General features: G+C 42.8%; 1 protein-coding gene across 1 annotated transcript in view; it reads right to left on the bottom strand.

Moving 5' to 3' along the window:
• Positions 1 to 531: 531 nt before the first annotated feature.
• LOC146632853 (serine/threonine-protein kinase 4-like) overlaps positions 532 to 23885 on the bottom strand; it is a 44539-nt gene continuing 21185 nt past the window's right edge. The window contains exons 10-11 of the mRNA XM_085353601.1: positions 10777 to 10937; positions 532 to 853 (exon numbers count right to left, since the gene is read on the bottom strand). Of these exons, the coding sequence (XP_085209727.1) occupies positions 695 to 853; positions 10777 to 10937 (320 nt within the window). The 3' untranslated portion in view covers positions 532 to 694. The remainder of the gene's footprint in view (positions 854 to 10776; positions 10938 to 23885) is intronic.

Here is a 23885-nt window from a genome sequence, read left to right as displayed (position 1 = left end):
CTCAGATGACCAGTCGAGTGGAAGAGGAGAAAAACTGGTTATCTCCTCTGCTTTTAGCTGTGAATTCAAATTCAGTGATTTGTTGTCTTTTAGAGATCTTTGGAAAAGCAGACGTGCCGACAGAACCCAGTTTTATCCACTGTCCATGTTACATTTTTGTGCATTTTTCAAGAATGAAGATTCATCCTGTTCTATAAAACACCTCGCTGTCTGACGCAGAAACCTAGAAAAGCTCCGCAGCTTCACCAACAATGATGGCAAGAAGTTAAGTAATAGACGAGTACCGAAGTTTAACAGTCAGCAGTTCAAATGATGATGTACCACATGATTACAGACAGGACCTGACGGTCTCCAGGTATGTTCACCTGTTCACCTCCTTAAAGCAACTGTGTGCAAGCTTGAAATAAGCAGAAAGAAACTCGAGTCCAAAACTGCTGCTGATGATACTGAAATGAAAAGAAATGCCACAAACAGAAGGATCATGGATCTCAAGCAGACAAAATAAATGTCAATGATATTCAGCTGAACAGCTTTTCTACAGTTTTTCTTAGACAAAGGTCCAAAAGCTCAGCAGGCAGACGTCAAACCGATAATCCTCACTCCCCAAACGTCACATCACGCAGAAACTCCAGCAGCCTCGGTGACGTTCCTCCAAACTGCTGCGGGAAACGTGAGAGAAATCCTTCAGAACTTCTCAGAAGTTCGGCTGCCTTCGTTTTTTGGCCTCGATGGCGTCGAGGATGGGCTGCCTCTTGGACTGGTAGCGCTGGCGGATCTCCTCGATCTCCTGCTCCATCTGAGGGTCCAGAGAGGCAAGCTTCAGCCGCAGATCCTCCACCGACCACGTGCTTACCTAGAGGAGAACACATTGAACTATGTTAAGGCTGCTGTGCTTATTCATCAGCATTGAGGACCTCGGGTGTGTGAGACGGAAAGTCAGGGCACCTCATTAAGAGCAAACATTTATTTTCCCTGAGTTTGACGAGCGTTGACTTTCAGGCTCCTCTCATGTGGAACCAGCTCACAGTTTGGCTTCAGACTCCCTCCCTGCTCTCACCTCTCTGCTTTAAATTATAGTTACGAGAAACACAAAGTTTTCTGAACACTGAACGTTTGTCATGAGTGAACTCTCACGGTCAGCTTTTGATACACACAACGCGTCACAACGACATTCGAAGCAGGATTTGATGACTTTAGGGTCAAAGATCAACGCGGACGCAGTCCATTAGTGGACGCTGACAAAAACCTTTACCGCGCCCTCAAAGTACGTCACACATGACAGCAATAACCAAAGTGTCTGATGAAAGTATCTATTTTAGCAGCTTTCAAAGGATGAATCTATTGACTTGTATTCAATCCCTCCTCTCTCGGTTGCCGGCCTCAGACAGGGACCTGGTGCTTGCTTTAGCTTTTCCCCAGGGGATTCCCCCTCTCAGCTTTTACCAGCAGCACAACGCTCTCAGGCTATTTATTACCCAGAATCAATAGAGCTAAAATAACGCCGCCGTTTGAGTCCACTAGACAGATAACCGTGAACAAGGGAAGGTCCTACAACTGGACTCCAAAAAAGCGGCCAAAAGGGCCAAAAGCTCACATCAACATTTGCTGCTGATATGTCCAGTTCATTCAATATATTTACAGTAATCAATCATGAGTATTGCTTTACAGGAATCATCCAACTAAAGCATTTAAAAATGGGACAAGACCTTCTTTGATTTATGGACTCATCAATGAAGAAGTAAAATTAACCTAACAGACCAACAAATATATTTTTTATGTCAGAAGCATTTTAACTTTTGGAGAAGACAGCTTAATTATTAAACTAGCCAATAAATTCTTAATCGGTTATTAAACTAGCCAATAAAAAAAAATACTCACTTATTAAATAAATGATGAAGTGCATCAAAACAGCAACGGGAGGTTTTAACTGGAATATTAAGATGTGACCTTCGGGCATGGACGCGCTTGTTTTTTGTTTTTTAAAAGGTTCCTTCATGTAATGATCTGCTAGAGGGTGTGGGGGGGCCACAGCCCCGTCCTCCAGGGCATGAAGCAGGTATGGAGGAGATCAAAACTCCAGACATCCAGAGGCCCCCAGAACACAAGAGACCAAGGAAGACCCACACTGTCCCAGTAAGAGCTAAGGAGAGTCCCAGATGAGGGCTCACTCAGCAGCCGCGGAGCAGAAGCCAGGGGGAGTTGCAGTGACGCGCCCGTGAGCTCCGCCGGCAGCCAGCTGTGCCTGAGTGACCGAGCCCCAGGCCGAGAGGCCGGGGGCACCCCACCTCCGAAGTGGCCCGAGCGAGCCCCAGGCTCCAGGCCCCGATAAGCGGCCGCCAAGGAGTGAGCCGGTGTGTACCTGGACGCCCATCCCCGGACACAAAGAACCACCAACGCACCGACGTCTGAGGGAGTCCGCCACTGGCAGGGGAAGTGGTGGTAGGGGGAGATAGGCCTCCAAACCTTGGAGGGCCTGAGATGTCCCCAGAGAGGTGGCGCCTGATACCCAACCTGACATATAGACACAGAAATACAGGCACACACAGACACAAACATCCATTCCCACCCTCATGCTCTCATATGCACTTACTCCACACTCAACCAACGTGGAGACAGACATAAAGAGACGCTGTACACACGATCACACTCCCCAAGCGTACTCTACAAACCGGGTCTAGGTACCCTTGCCCCTGGAGGGGGGGGAACTGCACCCAGACCCAGGTGGTGTTACCCTTTTCCCTGCGGTGGGGGGAGGCAGACCGCCCCGACTCCGCAGCAGCAGGGAGGCCCCACACTCCAGACCGCAGTCGGACGGCCAACTCCTCCTCCTAGCCCCCCCCGCTCCAGCAGGTCGCAGAGAACGGGGGTGAGAGAAGACTCCAAACCTCCCTCCACCCGCTCATTGTAGTGTTGATGCATGTGTGTTCTAAGGTGCATTTAAAACCCAGGAGGGCATGGAGCTACCTGCCAGAGAGCAGCAGGTAAGCGCATGGTCCCTCCTGCTAGCCCTCAATGTCTACGTGTATTTAACATTGAGAGGTGGGCAACGATGCCAGGGGTGGGGTGTACACCCTGATGGTCCATGCTCACAGGTGTACACACGGGTGATCACACCCACAAACTACACCCTTTTTGGCTCCTACCTCAAAGCACACTGTGTTCTGTTGATCTTATGTGCTGCACAATAATGTTTAATATTTAGTATTTACTGTCATATTCCCATATATCATTGTGATGTTGTTTATTCTATTACTCTTGTTCTCTTCTGCTTGCTTTCTTTTTTCTTTCTCAGCAGGTGACCCAGGTGATTGATATATGCTTTTTTTTAAATTTTTTTTTATTCTTTTTTTTCTTTTTCTGCTCATTCTGTTGGTTTTTGGTTTTTGCCCTTCTCCCCCGTCCCTCTTCTCAGCTGTTTCTCTTTCCCTCTTTCTTTCTCCCCTTCTTTCCCCCAGTCAAGTCTGTCCCATGTTCAGTAAGTGAAAATAAAATAAACAATAAAAGGTGAATCAAATGGACCATTATGGCAAGGCTGGGATGGTCAGTTTGGTAAAGTAAATCCGTTGGGCATCTTTCTTTGCCTTTAGACAACAATTCTGATGCAAAAGAGCCAAACGGGACAGGCAAAAAAAAAAAAAAAAAAGATGTGACCTTCGGAGCTTTATCAGTACTTTTGCTGATCAGCAGGTTCAAACCCAAAGTGAAAGTGTGCTTCACCTAAACACAGACGCACATCACACCTGTGCACCTGCTGCTGTTATTAACAGAAGGATCGCTCGGCTCCTCCCATCACAATCCTCAACACTGAAACCTGCTTCGACTCCAGCGGTCGGTGCGCTCGACTTCACAGCCGACTGAATTCATTCAAACTTCAACACAAACTAAAACTTTGACGACTTCTTCAGTTAAACCAATAAAATCACCTGATGCACTTTGACACATTTGACACAGCACACTCTTGACTTTGTTGTAACTTTCGATGCCGGGTTTAGGGAGGAGTCCCTCTTTAACCCTTGTGTGGTGTTCGTATTTTTGTTACTCAGCCAGTGTTCATGGGTCTGGTGGACCCGCTAGAGTTTTGGCTTTCCAAATTAACACTATCAAACAATTTTATGTTAAATTACTCAACAGATGTTTACTTCATCCCAATTACAAGACATATGAACAGCAAACATGGTTAATTTTTTCCCTTTACCTTTGTTAGATCACATTTATGAATTAATGTGCTTCTCGTTTTTCTTTTATATAAAATGTTATAAATAAATCAGTTATAATCAAGTGGAGTGAGTGGAAAGACACAACACATTTACACGTGAAAAAATAATTAATTGTTTAATTTTTCTTTTGAAAAAAACTGAACACGGGTCTCACAGACCCGAACACCATACAAGGGTTAAGGATGCGGTCATTAAAATGAAAATATGAATTATCCATAATGTTGTTATGAGCGCATTCTTTTCAGCTGCAGCTGTGATGCATTATTTTGTTGAGCAAACAACTACAAAAACACACACTTTGGTTATGAAATATTTAGCACCTGAGCTAACTGCTTACAAACCGTCTGCTCTCTCAGCTTTTCCACAGCACGCTGCATAATTTGACCAAAAACACAGAGCCGCCCTCTAAAGGGAACGACATCAAAGCACTCGGTGGCTGTACAAGAAGAATGGGGGTGGGCTTTCCCTCTCCACCTATCCTTATCAAACCGAAGGGTATTTAAGGCTGCTGTGTGGATCTGTAGTTTTCATATTTTGCTGTAGTGGTAAACCCACAGCTGAATTCTCCCTTTTCAGCTCATCTCAGCACTTTTCTGCCATTTTAATTCCCTTTCATGCAGAAACAGTTCTGTGAGATCTCAGCAGCCAAACACGAGTTTGCAAAAACAGTGGAGCATTCAGCAGCTGAAGAGCTAAAGGATTTCACTGTATTGTTGGCTGCAGATACAAAGCTGCTCATCTGTTCTGACATTGTTGCAGCTCGTCCTGCCAGCTCAGAGCTTTCTATGAGTACACAACTTCTTAAGTGTGCGCAGACTACAAACGGGGCTTTGCTTGTAGAAATGGATGTACCGTCACAAGAACTAAAGATTCCATTTCAAACAAACTTCAGTGCAGCTTTAAGAGCAATCAGGCTCACCAACAGCACTATTCTCTCATCTGTTTCAAACTGTTCTAAGCAGGACAGCGTTATAGAGTCAGTCTGCTCAGGAGCAACCAGAAAGAGCACACTGCCCCATCAAGTGTTTCCTCACTTCTTCACTCCGGGACAGATTTTGTTCGATTCACATCTAAATATGAAATAAACAATATGAAAAAGCAGAACAGCTGATTACTGGTAATAATGTAACTCAGTGTTGCAGTTCACCACAGAACTAATGTAACAGTGTTACCAGATTACTTATTCTCAGTAAAGCATTATTTGCATGATTTTTTAAGTAAGGATTAATATGCGTTACATTACTTCTCTTGAGTAATGACTGAAACTATAGAAATGATCAGCTGTGTCAAAAACCTGCGGCAAATCCAGAAGACGAGCAGCACATCAGGATGCTTTTCACTCCCTTTCTTTAAAGCTGTATTTACACTTTAACAGCAGCATTTCATCTGCTAGATTCTCTAAATGGGGCTAATTATCACAATCATTAATTAAAGATTGCAAAACAACCCAAAACAAAACAGAACTTCGATATATCTCCGTGGGAACCTGATATGGGATCTCACTGTTGGTCAGAGTAAAATTCAAAGCAAAAGTTGTTCTGCTAGTTCATCAGGCCCTGCAGAAGCACCAGGCTCCAACTGCTCTGGCACAGCGGTCCCCAACCCCCGGGCCACGGACCGATACCAGTCCGTGAGTCGTTTGGTACCGGGCCGCGAGAGTTGAGGCTCGGGTGTGAAATTTATGGTTTTCAGGGTTTTTATCGTTAACTCTGTTTCCCTGGGTCTTTTTCCGTGTTGCAGTTGTGTCTTATTTTGAAAGAAATATTGATGTGTTACCATAGCGACCAGAGAGCATTAAGGGGCAGAGAGGGGGATGTTACTCTCAGTGTTGTTGGCGCAATTTCAGGAGGACGCTGCTAATAAAGTTACACAATTACACATGTTTCTGAATTTATGTTTATTTTTATATTTACAAAATGCCAAATACCAGTTTTTGTCTTGGTCGTATCATTTTATTTTGTTCTATTTATCCACGACACCTTAAAGGCCGGTCCATGAAAATATTGTCTGACATTAAACCGGTCCGTGGGGACCGCTGCTCTAGGGTTCTCTGAGCCTCGATCACACAGAGGTCAAAAGTTGAGCCATAGACTCAGAGTAGCTGAAGAGAGCCTTCTGTTCAATAGCTGCTTTCATTCCAGACATAAAGACTCAAACAGGAACCTCTGGAAACAAATCCATGTTCATTAAAGCAGTGGAGAACGTCTGATTTTCAGTTAAAGTACACAAATCTTTAACAATGAGCGCCTGCTGGCTCTGGCTGTACTCAGACATTCAGACGTGTTCCCACCAAGTCTGACTCCCTCTCGAACGCATGACGGCTCCCTGGAAGAGGTTTTGAACCCTTTATGCAAAGTTTCCATTCATCCACAAGCAAAAGCTAGGGTACTCCTAGTGCTGGTGTAAGACACGGATAAATGGGAGGGTGGTGTCAAGAATGACTAAATTAAATGGGTTAACAATAACTGTTCCCAGTGCTGATCACCAGCAGGGTGTTTGAGGAAACTGCTACTGGCTGAAGGTGGAGGAGGCGGGGGAAGGCACAAAGGAGGGACAACCTACTGAAGGAGATACAGAAGCCTGGTGTGACAGAGGATGAGGATGCTAGGGAAAGGTAATAAAGAAAAGTTGAAAGATAATGTCTGCTGAGATTATAAGATGAGTCACTAAAGCAGGGTGGGGGAACTCCAGGCCTCAAGGGCCAGAGTCCTGAAGGTTTTAGGTATCACCCTGGGTCAGCACACACGAATCACATGAGTAGTTCATTACCAGGCCTCCGGAGAACTTCAGGACATGTTGACGAGGTCCTTTAGCCATTTAAACCAGCAGACACCTCAAAAACCTGCAGGACACCGGCCCCTGAGGCCTGGAGTTCCCCCACCACTGCACTGAAGCCGCCATCAGGAAAGCAAACAAACTCCAGTGGTCTGTGTGTGTGTGTGTGTGTGTGTGTGTGTGTGTGTGTGTGTGTGTGTGTGTGTGTGTGTTGGCATGTCTCTTTAAGTTGTTTAACAGTTACGTTTTGACAGATCATGTGACAGATGAGGGCTCACTAGACAGTGACTGGTTTCAACCTGCATCCGCTGACCGTCTGCCAGCCAAGAACATGGACTCCTTTACATCTGAAGAGGAGAGAGAGAGAGATAGAGCGAGAGAGAGATAGAGATAGAGAGAGAGATAGAGAGATAGAGAGAATGGAAAAAAGCAGCAGGAGGGATGAAAAAAAGAAACCAATAAGTGAAGAACAAAAATAGACGGGAATGAAGACAGAGAAAAAGAGAAAGCGCTGGGTGGTGCGCGGGGAAGGTTGTTCTACGTCTTCTCATGAATAATGCAGGTTAGTGCTTTCCTCCATATGTTCTTATGCTGCATTGTCACACTACTAAGGAGGCTGGAGCTAAAACCACAGCTAAAATGGTAAATATTAATGCAGGACAGCTATATATAGACCTTAAAATCCTATACAAGATGATGACACACCTTAAAATAAAGGTGAAAGGCGATTTATGCAAACACCTCTGCCATGTACAATGGGGACACTATTAGCAAGGGTCTACAGAGACGAGAGTGAAAGAGCAACCCTGCGCGGGAAGAAATAAACCTCGAAAAGATTTTAAAAAGCACATGTATAAATCACAAACTGCTGGAGTTTTCAACGAGCCTACATGACTGTCCCGGGTAAGAGCATTAAAAAAACATCTGATAGCAAAATACAAAAATAGAAGAGCCGACATATCTAAAATTAAACACAGTCAGCATGCGGCTGTCAACAAGCTGTCTCAGTGTATTAGAGATCCAAAAAGAAATTAGCTTTTTATCCTCACATTTGAAAGTCTAATGGAACAATAAATCCCCCCCGAGTGGGATTGGAGTCTTCGAGTAAAGCCGACTTGATTTTCCCCTAAACGCTGCAGAAACAGCTTTACTTCTGCTGCCATCAGGTCGTCTCTGTACACACAGAGGCTCAGTGCTAATTGGCAGTATGTTCATGCACCGCAGACACAGAAATACTCAGATCCTCTGTGCTACAAAACACAAGGCAAGTTCAACCTGTGAAAATGTCAGTATTAGTAAAACCTGCGTTTATCCTCGGTGCTGTTGTAGTTATACTGAAACTAAACTGAAAAGTCTTGAAAAGATAATTTAGCTGACTAAAATACAAAGATTACACTTTGAATAAACAGTATTGTGTAATAACAAAACTAACTGAAAGAAAACAAACAAATCAATCTGCTCCTCTATTAAAGTCCTGCGTTGCCACTGCTTGCATCCACACTCTGATTCATTTGGTCGCCACCTGCTGCTCGTGGTCATAATGAGGGCAGCACCTCATTACCAACCCCGAGTGAGCTCTCCACCTTTAAACTGGCTGATGATAACAAACACATTTAAAACAATGCAAACCACAAAGAGCAAACCTAACTGGAACTTCCATATGTCCAGTTATGAGCCAGCTGCTCTACACTTCCTGTAAATGTGCAGGTCCTGTTCCTCAGTGTTTTGGGGAGCATTTCAGCTCAACGCAGTCTCTGATCAAACAGTGTAGACAGGAAGCATCTGTCATGTACTTCCTCTTGTCTATAAATGCATGCTGCTTATATTCCTGCGTGTTCGAGTGCAGATGTAAATGTTTAAGTCAACTCGTCTCCCTCGAACACACAATCCAAAACTTTTTCAAGTCACTGAGAGACGATCTTCTAACTGAACGTGTGCCTGACAAGCATCAAACCTGACAGCATGTAGGCGTCACAGCCACGAGCGATACACCTCTGTGATGATCCTCTGTGTGTGTGTGTGTGTGTATGTATGTGTGTGTGTGTGTGTGTGTGTGTGTGAGTGACTGTGTGTTTCTTCCCTCCTTCCTACATCGAACAGTTACAATATTAAAGATCCAGGAGAACAAGAGGGAAAATCAGGGTCAACCAGCGGGGAGCCGTCACTGTCTGTTAGTGTACCGACTTCAAACGCACAGTTGCACACATATAAGTGCATTCAACACACACACACACACACACACACACACACACACACACACACACACACACTTGAAAATTATGAAGTCATACATGCGCACATTCAGCAGAACACACGTCTTTGTTCTTTTATGGCTCAAACAGCCGCTGTGAAATTCAGTGTTGTACATAATTCAAGCAAAGCTTCACCACTGATAATAAATTCTGCAAAATACAATTTTGCTTTATTGTTTTGTTTGTTTCTTTTTAATAATTTCAGCTTTTAGGATTCGGTGCCTACCTGTAGTTTTATTTATCGTTTTGCTTTCTGCTGATGCGTCGTCTGAACAGCTAAAGGTGAAACGGCAGCTGGGTGATCAGGTAAGAGAAACCACCTCGCAGTTAAAGGTCACATATTCAATATTTAATTCCAGCAGCAGGAGCAGCCACGCGTCCAGCATAAATGTCTCTGAGCGAGACAAACAACCTCTGCTTTTTCGTTAACATGATTTCATCTGAGGCATCAGGCTCTGAAAAGTGAAGCAACTCAGAAGCTACAATAAACTAAATTTTAACCATTTTTAGAGCTTTGAATTTAAATTCTTTAACCTAAGACCCGAACTCTTCCATGGCATTTTTAATTTCTCTTTGCCATTTGGGCTCATTGGCACTTGATGAATGTAAAAACAAAGAATTACCTGATTTTTGTTTCTGAGAAAAATGAGATCCACATATGAGGATATTCGTTTTAAATTTCGATAGAACAGTGGCAGTATAACGTCCTCGTAAGTGGATATCAGGCCCTTGGAGAGCAAAATTGAGTATTTTGGTCTAGACATCACTCATTGTTTATTAGACATCTCCACAGGTTGATCTGAAGACATCAGACATATTCTGAGAGGTTCTAAGGAGCATTCAGCCCGATCCATGTTGTGATTAACCTCCGCCCTCCTGCCCTTTCTCTATGGTTTAATCTGAGTTCTGATTAGCTGCAGAGGCTCACCTGCATGCATATAAAGCCAAAGGAGAAGGTGCAGTTGGGTTAGCTCCATCTCCTCCATCCACTTTGGTAGTTTCTTATTTATAATAAGTTTATGAGCTACTGGCAGTTTTCAATCCTCACTAGTTTAGTTTAGTAACTTTATTTTAGGAGAGAAGCCTGAATCACACGGCTCATTGTGCAGCTGGTTCACCGTCTTCATCTCCATTACTCGTGTTGCTTTTTAGAGCAACCTGACTGCAGACGGCAGCAGCGCACTTAAATACACACACAGTATTTGTACAGGTAATATTTACCCTCGCCCATCAGATTTATGGTTTGAGTGTTTTCTTACTTTCAAACCTGTGTGACTTTTCCTCGTATTTAATCAGTATTTCACTTAGATACCAGGAACATTTCCAAAATGAAGACCTCTACTTTTTATTGAAAACGAAGCAGCTGGTGGGGATCATACCCCTGTGCCGTGTTCATGGTGCCATTTTAAATATAGTTCCTGTCACCTCAGTGCTTGTACTGATGTGAATTCAGTAACATCTACAGGTGTTCAGTGGACCAGGTAACGGCTTCACGGTAAAGTGTAACAGTGTACGCCACGTTTCCAGCTCACCACTTCAAGATCTCCTTCTCCGGGCAGTTTGCGGTTATCAGCGTTGTTTTGTCCTTTTCCTCCTCCGTCATTATGAATGTTCGCCTCCTTCTCCTTCTGCTCAAAGTACTCCAGGAAGGACGGCTTGGCTGGCTTGGCAGGCTGCATGGTCTCATCTCGCCCTGTAAAACAAACAGCAAGTCCAACATTTACTTTACTGCAGATGAGTCTTAGACTGTGAGAGCGACACGCACAGACTCCATAATGGACTGAAATCTCGAGGTAGCTTCAGAGACACCGCACTGAAACACAGCAGCAGGACTGCTGAGACCTTTGCTGCTGTTCTTGCAGCGGATGACGGGTTTGCTGGAATCGAGTGTTGTTGAATTAAATATTTCTTGGAAAAGGTAAAGTGGGGCTCTGGGAGTTCAAACATGGGGGATGCTGTGGTTTTACAGCATTGTTTTAGTGAACTGCAGCAACACTGGCAGCTGTTAAGATATTTCTGTGACTGTAATTTACATGTACTCCCCTTTACAGACTGCATCCATTCATTTTTCCTCCTTATTTAGAAGCTTTGTAGAAGGAGAAGATCCTCCTACAGTCAGTCACATCAGAAATGGAGACGTGCGAGCATTACTGCGTGCTGACAAAGTGCATAATAATTCAAACTAAGGCAGAGCATTTAGATGCACTAAACTGCTTTCTTTTTGCACTTAGTTTAAAACAATCATTCACTTTACCACAAACTCGTTTTCCTTGTAACTCAGTTTTTCTGGTGATTTAAGTAAAACATTTATAAATGCAAATCAGGATCTGTTCCCGGCAAAAAAGGATTAAAACGGTGCAAACATAAATGTCAGCAAGCATCTGCCCTGCTCAAAGATCCCTGAGTGGATCCATCACCCACAGTCACAGGTTACTGCACTCTAGCCTCAGCATGAACGTGGAGGCATAAAGAGGATTTTCCTTCAGGGATCAATGAAGTGTTCCATTATTAAGGCAGCAATAAGCAGGGAACAAGATTATCATAATATATATGCATTAAAGTGATACCAGTAAGTGACTTGCTCAGGTACTGATGGCTTTACGGCTTTTAAAACTCTGTCAGTGGAAAAAAGATGGCAGAGGCTTTAATGTAACACTATTGAACCAGATAGAGAGAGGAGAGCACCTCCAGATTTTAATGCATGTTACAGGAAGTGCACGGCATGTGATGGAGCCCATTAAAAAAAGCCAATCACTTAGATGAAATATTTTAAGACTTGCTAACGAGTGCTAAATTAATAATAAATGGTCGGGAAAGCAAATATTAGGGTTTGGAAACTGGATGTTAGGAAAAGGCAAACAAACAACACCCAAGGTTGTGTGTCTTTGTTTTGGAGCGAAGTTTAGGGGTATTTTAGATTTTAGATTTGCCTCAAGTGTTGATTAGCATCTTGTTTCTTTCGAAGCATGAACTGTCTCACTGACATGTCAACAACAACAACAACAACAACAACGACAAAAACCCCAAAAACAAACAAAAAACAATAGCAGCTGTCTATTGTTGACAATATATATAAATAAGTATAAAACCCAGACGAACAGTAAACAGAACAACAGCAGGCTTTTTCCATCAGGCCATCAGACTGCTGAACACGTCATAGACACCTCAGCTTCACTACTGGAACTTCAACATTATGCACTCCACACTGTATATAAATGCCACTTGTTTTGCACATATTCAACTCTGTATATTTTATATATTTTATTATTATTATTATTATTATTTTCTTTTTTACTATTTAATTTATAAAAATGTGTACACACACACACACACACACACACACACACACACACACACACACACACGTAGGAAAATATTTAGTATACACATCCAGAAATGCATACACTATTATATATTGTACATATATTTATTAGTTTCAGGTTGGCCATTCTTGTATTTTGCTCGTTTGTGTTGTTGTGTTTGCACATCTCTGTTGCTTGTGGGGCTCGCACACAAGAATTTCACTCGCATGTGCTGTGCCAGTGTGCCTGCACAGAACCAGGCTCAGGGAGGGGCGGAGCCATCTGCTGTGACTGGTTGGGGTGAGTGGAAGAAGACAGAATAAAGACATGATTTTGTCATTGGATCCCGCACTGCTGAACTTCCTCAGTTGTTTCCCCATGAAGTATTCTTGAATACGGGACAGACTTGACTGGGGGAAAGAAGGGGAGAAAGAAAGAGGGAAAGAGAAACAGCTGAGAAGAGGGACGGGGGAGAAGGGCAAAAGACAAAAACCAACAGAACGGGCAGAGAAAAAAAAAAAGCATATATCAATCACCTGGATCACCTGCTGAGAAAGAAAAAAGAAAACAAGCAGAAGAGAACAAGAGTAATAGAATAAACAACATCACAATGATATATGGGAATATGACAGTAAATACTAAATGTTAAACATTATTGTGCAGCACATAAGATCAACAGAACACAGTGTGCTTTGAGGTAGGAGCCAAAGAGGGTGTAGTTTGTGGGTGTGATAACCTGTGTGTACACCTGTGAGCATGGACGCGCTTGTTTTTTGTTTTTTAAAAGGTTCCTTCATGTAATAATCTGCTAGAGGGTGTGGGGGGGCCACAGCCCCGTCCTCCAGGGCGTGAAGCAGGTGTGGAGGAGATCAAAACTCCAGACATCCAGAGGCCCCCAGAACACAAGAGACCAAGGAAGACCAACAGAGGGGCAGCTGCGCCACTGTCCCGGAAAGAGCTGAGGAGAGTCCCAGATGAGGGCTCACTCAGCAGCCGCGGAGCAGAAGCCAGGGGGAGTTGCAGTGACGCGCCCGTGAGCTCCGCCGGCAGCCAGCTGCGCCTGAGTGACCGAGCCCCAGGCCGAGAGGCCGGGGGCACCCCACCTCCGAAGTGGCCCGAGCGAGCCCCAGGCTCCAGGCCCCGATAAGCGGCCGCCAAGGAGTGAGCCGGTGTGTACCTGGACGCCCATCCCCGGACACAAAGAACCACCAACGCACCGTTGTCTGAGGGGGTCCGCCACTGGCAGGGGAAGTGGTGGTAGGGGGAGATAGGCCTCCAAACCTTGGAGGGCCTGAGATGTCCCCAGAGAGGTGGCGCCTGACACCCAACCTGACATATAGACACAGACATACAGGCACACACAGACACAAACATCCATTCCCACCCTCATGCTCTCATATGCACTTACTCCACACTCAACCAACGTGGAGACAGACATAAAGAGACGTTGTACACACGATCACACTCCCCAAGCGTACTCTACAAACCGGGTCTAGGTGCCCCCGCCCCTGGAGGGGGGAACTGCACCCAGACCCAGGTGGTGTTTCCCTTTTCCCTGTGGTGGGGGGAGGCAGACCGCCCCGACTCCGCAGCAGCAGGAAGGCTCCACACTCCAGACCGCAGTCGGACGGCCAACTCCTCCTCCTAGTCCTAGCCCCCCTGCTCCAGCAGGTCGCAGAGAATGGGGTTGAGAGAAGACTCCAAACCTCCCTCCACCCGCTCATTGTAGTGTTGATGCATGTGTGTTCTAAGGTGCATTTAAAACCCAGGAGGGCATGGAGCTACCTGCCAGAGAGCAGCAGGTAAGTGCATGGTCCCTCCTGCTGGCCCTCAATGTCTACGTGTATTTAAAATTGAGAGGTGGGCAACGATGCCAGGGGTGGGGTGTACACCCTGATGGTACTTTGGACTCCGTGTATCGTGCCCACCCCCAAGATCCTATATGTATGTGTAATGAGAGTGTGAGTAATGTGAATGTCTAAGTTGTGGGATAAAATTGAGGCAGAGGCAGCCAGAAGGGGACAGAGGGGGGGGGGGGGTAGCCTCCTCTGCACCCTGGTGACATACCCCTACTCCAAGGCCCTGCATGTGTGGGTGGTTGTGGTGGAGCGGGAAGAGGGAGGCAGCTGGAGATGGGGAGGGAAGGAAGGGAGGGGCAAGTGACCCCTCCCTGGGGCCAGCTCCCCCGCTGACCCCAGTAGGCACCCCCATACTCCGCGACCCGCCAGGGAAAGGGGGCCCAGGCCCATCCAGACCGGGCCCAGTGCAGCAGCGCCGCCCGGCCCCACAGAGCCCGGGACAGTCCACCCAACCCCACCACAGAGAAAACTGCACCCACCCCACCATCCACTCATCTTCCAGACTACATAAGACAATAAACACCCAGGCTGAGATCTTCCTCCACCTCTCCTGTCTCTCCCCCTCCTGCAGAGGGAGCTCCTGAGGAGAGGAAAGCTCCTGCAAGATGTGACAATCTCCCCCACCAGTTGAAGAGCCCCCCAGGTGGCTCGACGCACCGGCGGCACCCTGCTCCAGGGCTGGGCCCCCATGCACCCACCCGCCCACAACCCCGGCAACACACCAACCAGGACCCAAGCCCCCGAGGCCCGGTCCGGGTCCCAGCCCAGAGACGGAGCGCCCCCAGAACCTCACGCCCATCCCGGACCCACCCAGGGGCAGCCAGGCTACCAGGTCAGTAACCCACGTCCGTCAGCACAGACCCTCCCCTAGCCCCGCTGCACGCAGCCGCGAGGAAACAGTCACCTGAGAGCCAACAGAGCCCCTAACCGGACATGACCGCTACCCCGGGTTATTTATTTTTAAATGGGCAAGTAATAACTGGGATACGCTGACTGTGACTCAGGCTTGTTTAATGCTGTAATGGCTGAAGAAATATGTTGATTTTTAACCAGGTGGTTGTGCAGCTTTATGTCACACAGGCTAAAGGTGTGATGTCATGCTGAGACTTTATTTCCTCATATTAATCATCTAAAGTGATTCAAATCTGTTGTTTACTCCCTTTACTGTTTACGGTCAGAGACACACACACACACACACACACACACACACACACACACACACACACACACACTTTTCTAGGTGCAGACCAAATAATTACTATAATACATGAAATGTGTCTGCATGACTCCTACAAACTACAGCTGGTGCGCAGCTACACTGCAGAACTCAGAAGGTTCTCATCTACATCAGCGGTCTCCAACCTTTTTTGCGCCACGGACTGGTTTATGCCCGACAATATTTTCAAGGATCGGCCTTTAAGGTGTCGCGGATAAATACAACAAAATAAAACTAGTACCGGTACCGAAAAAAAAGAAGATTTATTCATAACACATGTGAAAAGACCCAGGAAAACAGAGTTAACGATAAAAACGTTAACAAAATAACGCTGAAAACTGATAAAAAACCTGAAAACCATACACTTCACACCTGAGCCTCAACTCTCGCGGCCCGGTACCAAACGACTCACGGACCGGTACCGGTCCGAGGCCCGGGGGTTGGGGACCGCTGATCTACATGACATATGATATATCATCACATTGCCTTACACCCCACCCAGCAATGGGCTAAAATGATTGTTTTTAGCAAATAAACATATCTCATTTCTAACTTTTGTTTTTTCAATGTGAATAAGTATATGCCAATTATTCCACCAACACAGAAAGCAGTACTGCAGCACGGGCATGTATTAGTACTTCTAAATCAATACAGTCACAACATGTTGGAAGATTGTATAGATTTCTATGAAAACTGTTACCAAATGCTGTTTTCCAGTGTAGACGTGATAAACTTGTTGTTTTTCATCCATTTTCAGAATTTTTTGAAAGAACTCTACTAGTGGGAGCAGAAAATAGTTTAAAACTGAATTAATAAAAACTCATTCTCTTAATGTTCTCAAGAAAATATCACTATCTTAGATAAAGGTGTCAGATTCTGATCTGGGTGAGATATGTAAGCTCTTATTGTATTTATTTCCAGGCACGTCTGTCTCCTTATCACTCAAATGCAACAATGAAGAGGGGAAAAACTTGTTTTTGTCAGAAACAGAAAGGCATCCGGCGATTACCTCCACCTCCACTCAAAGTGTTTTGCTTTCTTTGTAATGGTGACTAATGGCTAACATCGCATCAATAATCTCACTTGGGGCTCCACAGTTTGTTTTCATTCAAGCACAAAATCAATTTAAAGTCTAGTGCCCCCCCTAAAAAGAATTAATGAATGTTCTTCTTCATTTGTGCTGCCGGGTGCCTTCTCTCCCAGATGAAGTTGCCAAGGGCACACACAAAGTCATTGTTTAAGAAAGCTAACCACAGCTACCGACAGCTACCCGCGGGCATGTTGGGAAAAAAACCTCTCCTGATAAGGAATTTTTCAGCATAATGCAGTTCCTCGGAGACCTTTACTCACCTGAGCTGCAGAATGCAACAGGTCTGTATTTAAAACGAGAAATTATAGTAACATTGAATCTTCACACAGTTGTTCTAATTTCCACGAGTGAAGCTTCAGTCTGTTCAAAACCAGCCAGCACTGCACTCGTGGTGTCACAGTTTCACTAAAGTAACATGAAAGCAAACAAAGCATCAGTGAGCCAATTCTAAACAAAGAGGAACAAACACAAAATTAACTACTAATGTTGGCTAACATCGATTAGCTTCCTCCAAACCCAGGTGTTCAACATAAATCCAATGCTCCATGTGTGAGTGGACAGAAGGCTTTTATTGTGAGACATTTGCAGGCATGCAGCTGGATGTAGTGAGGGGGGCAGCCTTTATTTAAAGACTTTTACTTCACTCTTGGTTTTCTATTAGAGGAAACACTTTAATCAGATGACAAAAGGTCAGACCCATAAAAATCAATGAGCTAATGTTACTTTGATCCTAGTTTGTTATCTAGTGCTTGGCATCTCCTGTCTGGTAACTTGAGGAATTATCTGACTGGACAAAGACTTTTTCCAGCTGTGCACCACATTCCTGTAAATGGACATGCTGCTTGCAATGCCATGTGGGAGGAAGTATGTTACAAAGCATTCTTTATGTTTTAGACCTTTACTGTTTAGGACAACGTTGGTCCAACTAGTGGGCAATCTCAGCTCTTACTCTGAAAGTTCAGTCGCTGCTGTAAAGCTACACCTGGACCTTCCTGTCAGGTGTTTCCATACCACCTGGCTCACTGGCTGGCCACTCTTATGGCATGTTTATGGTAATATGTCTCATTTACAAGGTGACGGGGGGAGACACATTTTTAGACATAAGCTGTAATGGCCGCCGTTTTCTTTGTGAGTATTTATTACACGGCGTGCTGCGGGGAAAAGCCTGTTCTAACGTTTGAGTCTAAGGTTTATTTTTTTGCTTCTCAACCGTAAATACTCTGCATCTTTCACGTGATTCTGTTTATTTTGAAAAGTCTCAACAGGATCTTGAGCTTTATTGTGAAAGGTTTATGTGGAAAATAAACAAGCTGACACGCCGTGGTTTTACCGTCGTTGTTGCGAACGACAACGCATAAAAACAGGCCCTTGTCCGTCCGTAGTGTGGTTGTATTAAATATAAGAGAAAGAGAGAACTTTAAGAAATGAATATAGCCACTACAGTGACCATCAGAACCATGAAAAAATATTGCCGTAAACAGTTTATTTTGCGACACCACAAAACAAACGATAGCGTAAAATGAAACGATAGATGTTTTTATATCGTCATCCGATATATATCGTTATATCGAACAGCCCTAATTCCCAGTTACTCTCCAAAAAGTTGATTCTGTTCATCTGGACGTAGCATTTTGTGGGAGGAACGTTTCGTCACTCATCCAAGTGACTTCTTCAGTGGACGTTCCTCCACTCAACTTAAGCTTAAAACAGCAAACTCCCGAAAAACCACAAAGACATGACGAGGGTAAGTGTTAGACTGCGAGTATTTAAATGTGAGGTTTTCAAACATGATTTTTCACTTTCAAAACTGCAGCCGGAGACGAGAAAAACAAAAATCAAACCAAACACTTGATCTGTGCTCCATCTTTTATGCAGCTGTCCATGTTTGAATGTTTTATAACACCCATTACCCTTACACTTTAACTAAACCACTTTTTTGAGGAGATACTCACACCTAACCTGACCCACACTGTGATCCACATCCAGCTTCTGTGCAACACAGCCTTTTAAATGAGTGAGAGAAACATCAATAATTGATAAAACTGATGACGACACTGGCAGCAAATGAGCAAAACAAGAAGATTTACTTTAAGTATCCCATATTTGGAAAATAATTTTGTTAACAGTTGAAACAACAGTAAAATATAAAGTTTATGCATAATGAAAGTAATATGAAGAGTCAAATGTAGAGATAAAAGTTAATGAATTCTTTTATTTGATCTTTCTCAGCCTGCAGTAAATTTTCTCTCATATTTGTTTGATCAGGAGACACAGGAAACTTATAAAGAGAGCTGAGCGACACAGCAAGAGTCATGACTGGCTTTGTGAGTAATTAATTTGACCAGAGCCGCCGCACCCAGACTCCACACGTCCATCACCTTTAATGAAAAGATTCTTGTGACATTTAGATCTTCCATTTATTTTCTACTTTCTGACAGCAGATGCTGTAGACTGCAGCGGGGGGAAAAAAAATGGGGACACTGATCTCTTTTTCCCCCCTCTTTACTGGAAGCAACAGCCACCAGAATATTTCATACCAATTGAGCAGCTGATTGAGACATTAAATCTAACCGCTGCACAGACACTGAGCGGCTTGGAGACGCAGCCTGACTGCCCTCAGCTGATGGGGCCTGTACCAAAAAGACAAAAATAAAAGAGTAGAAGAAAAGCATTCTGCCATTACCGTTTGTCACCCACTGACAAGCCCATTATTCTGTCCTCTCTGCTCTGCCACTGATCTGCTTTGCTGTCTGCTGGGTCTTTTCTGACCAATTACATCATCACTGCAGTCGCATCACTGCAGGAAGTCGACATGGTGGCGTTTACTTTGAATTAAAAAGTATAAATAGTGGCCTGCTTTTTATTTTTGTAGAACTTTGTATAAGTTTAACGGTTTAAAGTAAAAAAAATTGGTTTTATTAGAACTTGGATTTCAAGAAGCTTGCTGGGATGTCGGTTTTAGCTGCACACCTGGGAGGACACCTCGAGCAGGTGGGCTGGTGACATTCACAGGTTATTTTAAGCGACTTTATTTCCTGGATTCTATGCATTTAAAAACAAAACAAAACAACTGTCTATTGCTCATCCTGGGCCGTTTGATCTCAGTAAATCAGATAACAGGGTGTGGCAAGGTCTCACTATGGGTTCACCCAAAACCTTGGCTGAGAGTGACTCGTTAGGTAGAGGATCAATAGGGGTCCATGACCCTATTGGGGACACTCCCAATCTGGGACTCTCCACCAGACGCTCTCAGTACTGAAGAAACTTCTCGGATGAAACGTCTTCAAGAAACTTAAAGAAGTCCAGACGCTTTTTTCTTAGACTACGATGATCTGGATGACTGAGAACCTTCACAGACAACCCAAAGTTCTGTCTGCCTGTGTCCCTTTTCTTTGGGGAAGTGACCCGGTTGTTCAGAACCAGTAAACTTAATAACCTCAGACAAGTTTATGCTCAAGTTTGAAACTTTTTGCATATCTAAAACAGATCACATTAGGGTTGTGCAAATGGATGATGATTACGGGGACTGATAAAGGTCAGAGCGATCACCAAAAGCTCATTACTCAAATACTGTTTTCCTATTCCATCCATATGAAATTCATATTAGCCTACAGACAATATGCTTTTCTGCAGTTTCATGCCATCAAGTCTGAGCATGCACAACAGTTAACAGAAGCTTTTGATTAGGAGAAGAAACCAGCACCACAAACACCTGCTGGCGTAGCCGGCGATCCGTATGGACATATGTCACATATATCCATGTTTTGGGGTGTTGGATCATTAGAATTAACAGCTAAGGCTGCAGTCTTTAACCTACAAGTTTAGGAAAATACAGTTTCAATTTAAAGCCAAGGAAGTGCGTTCTACGACTTTCCACAACAAAATTAAACTTTAATAACACAAAGAGCTGTGAGAGATGAGCAGGTTTAAAAAGCTCTTCTGTCTTTTTAACGAGGATCCGTAAAGAGAAGGTGGAGGAAAATGCACTGCCCTGCTCATTTTAAGAGTACAGAGTTTACTGTGTGATGGCTGTGAGTTGCTATATTAGAAAATGTTAGCGACATTAGAGAACACTGTCACAGCTCAGAGTTAGAAAACTCTATTTAAATAATTTAATGGCGCAGACTACATCCACTTCAGATGACAAATGGAAAGCCTGAATCGGTCTCAGATCACACTGCCAGCCACTCTGCATGTTTGCATGAGAGAGACAGAGGGAAAGAGACCAATGTCAGAACTTGCCACATGTTCCCATTTTGTGTCTCTGCGTTATGGTCGAAGAGCACAGACTACATCTTTATAGCTTCATACTTGTCTCATTAAGAAATATCAAAGGAGATTAAGGTTACTTTCTGACATAAAATCAGAGCCTGTGGTTAGAATATTAGTTGCAATTAATGCGTTGCACTTGCATGCTTCCTCCAACCAGCTAATTTAAAGTCAACATCATCTCTGCCTGTACTGTAGTGCAGACTTGGGAGGAATTTATTGAAATGTCTGTCAACTAAATCTACTTCGAATATCGATGGTCCTGCAAAGAGCTCCTAAAACAGGGAGGTTTTATGTGTACAGATGTGGCCATAATCACCACTTACAAGATGAGTGCCAGGGATTAATGCACTAATTCAGTATCTGATCACATCTGAAACACAATCTCTGAAATAATGTCTCCTCCTGCTCCTCAGTTACCATGTGAATAATGGACAGAAAAGTGTCTCTGCAGAACAATAAAACGGCTCAGTGAATCTCACCTTTGGCTTTATCATTTTATCTCAATATTATACAATTTGTGTGACCTTTGTCCACCAAACTCCTCTTCTGGGTCAGATTTTGTCAAGTTATTGATTAGATTTTTTATTGATTAGCATTCAAATATCTCAGTGAAGACAGAACAAAGATCTACCACAAAGCAAGAAAGCATGAGACAAGGCTAATCAAAAGGTATTGGCTGAAGCGTTTGCTTATTACGCCAACCCTTTTAACAAAAGATCTTTTTGCATGCAGCTCCTCAGGGCTCGAAGCAAAGACTAAAACAAAGCAAAAACAAAACAAACAAACAAACAAGAAAAAAAACAAACAAAAAAACCCAAAACTTTCCATCACACAAGTAACTACATCAAAGCAAAAGAACCAAGAGTTTTGGTTTTTTTGCTCTTTTCATTCTTGATTTATATATTTTTCTAATACTCTATTTTTAAACATGTTTTTAAACAAGGAAAATGAACTCCACCTTTTTAAATCACTGTCATAACTATTCCACAGGTTAACTCCTCTAACAGAAACACATCTCTGCTTTATATTTGTCCTTATCTTGTTTTTTTTTTTTAAAGAAATCTGTTCCCCTTAAGTCATATTGACTCTCTCTGACTTTGAACAGCTTCTGAGTACTGGGGCAAAGCAAGTTATTTTGTGCTTTATAATTATCTGTGCCATTTTATATTCAACTAAATCATAAAATTTCAGGGTATTCAGATTAATAAACAAAATGTTAGTTGGTTCTATATAGTTTGATTGGTTTATAATTCTTATAGCTCTTTTTTGTAACTTGAAAATATGAAGAGTGTTCGTTTTATATGCATTAGCCCATATCTCCAGACAGTAAGTCATATATGGAAGCAACAGAGTACAATAAAGTGTGTATAATGATTTTTTGTTCAGGACATGCTTTGTTTTATAGAGAATATCGATGGTTTTTGACATTTTTGTTTTCACATGGTTTATATGAGACTTCCAACTCAGCTTATCATCAATTATCACGCCAAGAAATTTATTTTCGTACACTCTTTCAATTTCAATTCCATTAACCCTTATTTTAGATACATTTTTCATTTGTCTAGTGCCAAAAATAATCATTTTGTTTTCTTTATATTTAATGATAACTTATTTACATCAAACCAGTTTTTTAATATATTTAACTCCTTTTCCGCTGTAGTCAGAAGCTGTTCTAGGTTTTTACCTGAGCAATACAGAGTGGTATCATCAGCAAACAATACACATATTAACAGTTTGGAAACACTAGATATGTCATTTATATATAATATAAATAATTTAGGGCCCAGCACAGAGCCCTGAGGAACACAAGTTACCTTCAACTGCTTAGATTTTACATTATTGAATTCGACATATTGATATCTTTCATCCAGGTAACTTTTCATCCACTTGTATGCTAACCCTCTTATGCCATATCTCTCTAGTTTATTCATTAATATAGATCAATTGTATCAAACACCCTTTTTAAGTCTATAAAAACACCAACAGTATATTCCTTATTATCTATAGCATTAGATATCCCTTCTACAAGTTCCATCACTGCCATCGAAGTGGACCTTTTCACTCTAAAGCCATATTGGTTATCACTTAGGAGATTATGCTTCTCAATATATTTATTAAGTCTATATTAAGTCGTTATTATTTCTTGACTCTGGAATTTCTTTTGCTAAATTAAAGCCAACATTTACAAAAAAATCATTAAATTCATTTGCAATGTCTTTAGTTTTATCAAGCACAATATCTTTATCTTTTTTAAAATAACCTGGATAATTCTTATTTTTTGAGCCCTTTTTGATTATACTGTTTAATATCCTCCATGTTTCTTGTGTGTTACTTCTACTCCAATAATTTGTGGTAATATTCTTTCTTACTTGTTCTTATAATATTTACTAATCTATTTTTATATAACTTGTACTTTATTTCAGCATCTTTTGTCCTCTGTTTTATGAATCTCTTATATAGATTATTTTTCTTTTTACATGCATCTTCTATCCCCTTTGTGATCCATGGCTTATTTGATCTGTGATGCTTTCTAGTGATTTTCATTAAAGGACAATGTTTTTCATATAGTGAAATTACAGTTGATAAGAATGCATCATATGCACTATTTGAATCTTCATTTGCAAAAACCTCATTCCAATTGTGTTCCTTTAAGTCCACCTGGAGGGCAGTAATGACTCTTGTTGTTCTATGTCGTATCATATCAAATATTTGATTCTTTTGTTTAGTTTTAATCCCAAAATAATTTTGAAAATTTTAAATTTACGATCTAACTACAAAGTTAGATCGTAAAAATTGCAATATTTCTACCCGTTTATCCATTTAAATGTAGATCTGGCTGAAACTCTACGAGGTTTTCTGTCCCGTACAGTTTTCAGGAGATGAGTTTCTAATCCGGATTCTA

This window comes from Diplotaxodon limnothrissa, linkage group LG5, assembly GCF_057381915.1.
Source record: "Diplotaxodon limnothrissa isolate DT_005_m linkage group LG5, D_limnothrissa_male_GT1.1, whole genome shotgun sequence".
Taxonomy (NCBI): Eukaryota; Metazoa; Chordata; class Actinopteri; order Cichliformes; family Cichlidae; genus Diplotaxodon; species Diplotaxodon limnothrissa.
This window is presented reverse-complemented; position numbering and strand designations above follow the sequence as displayed.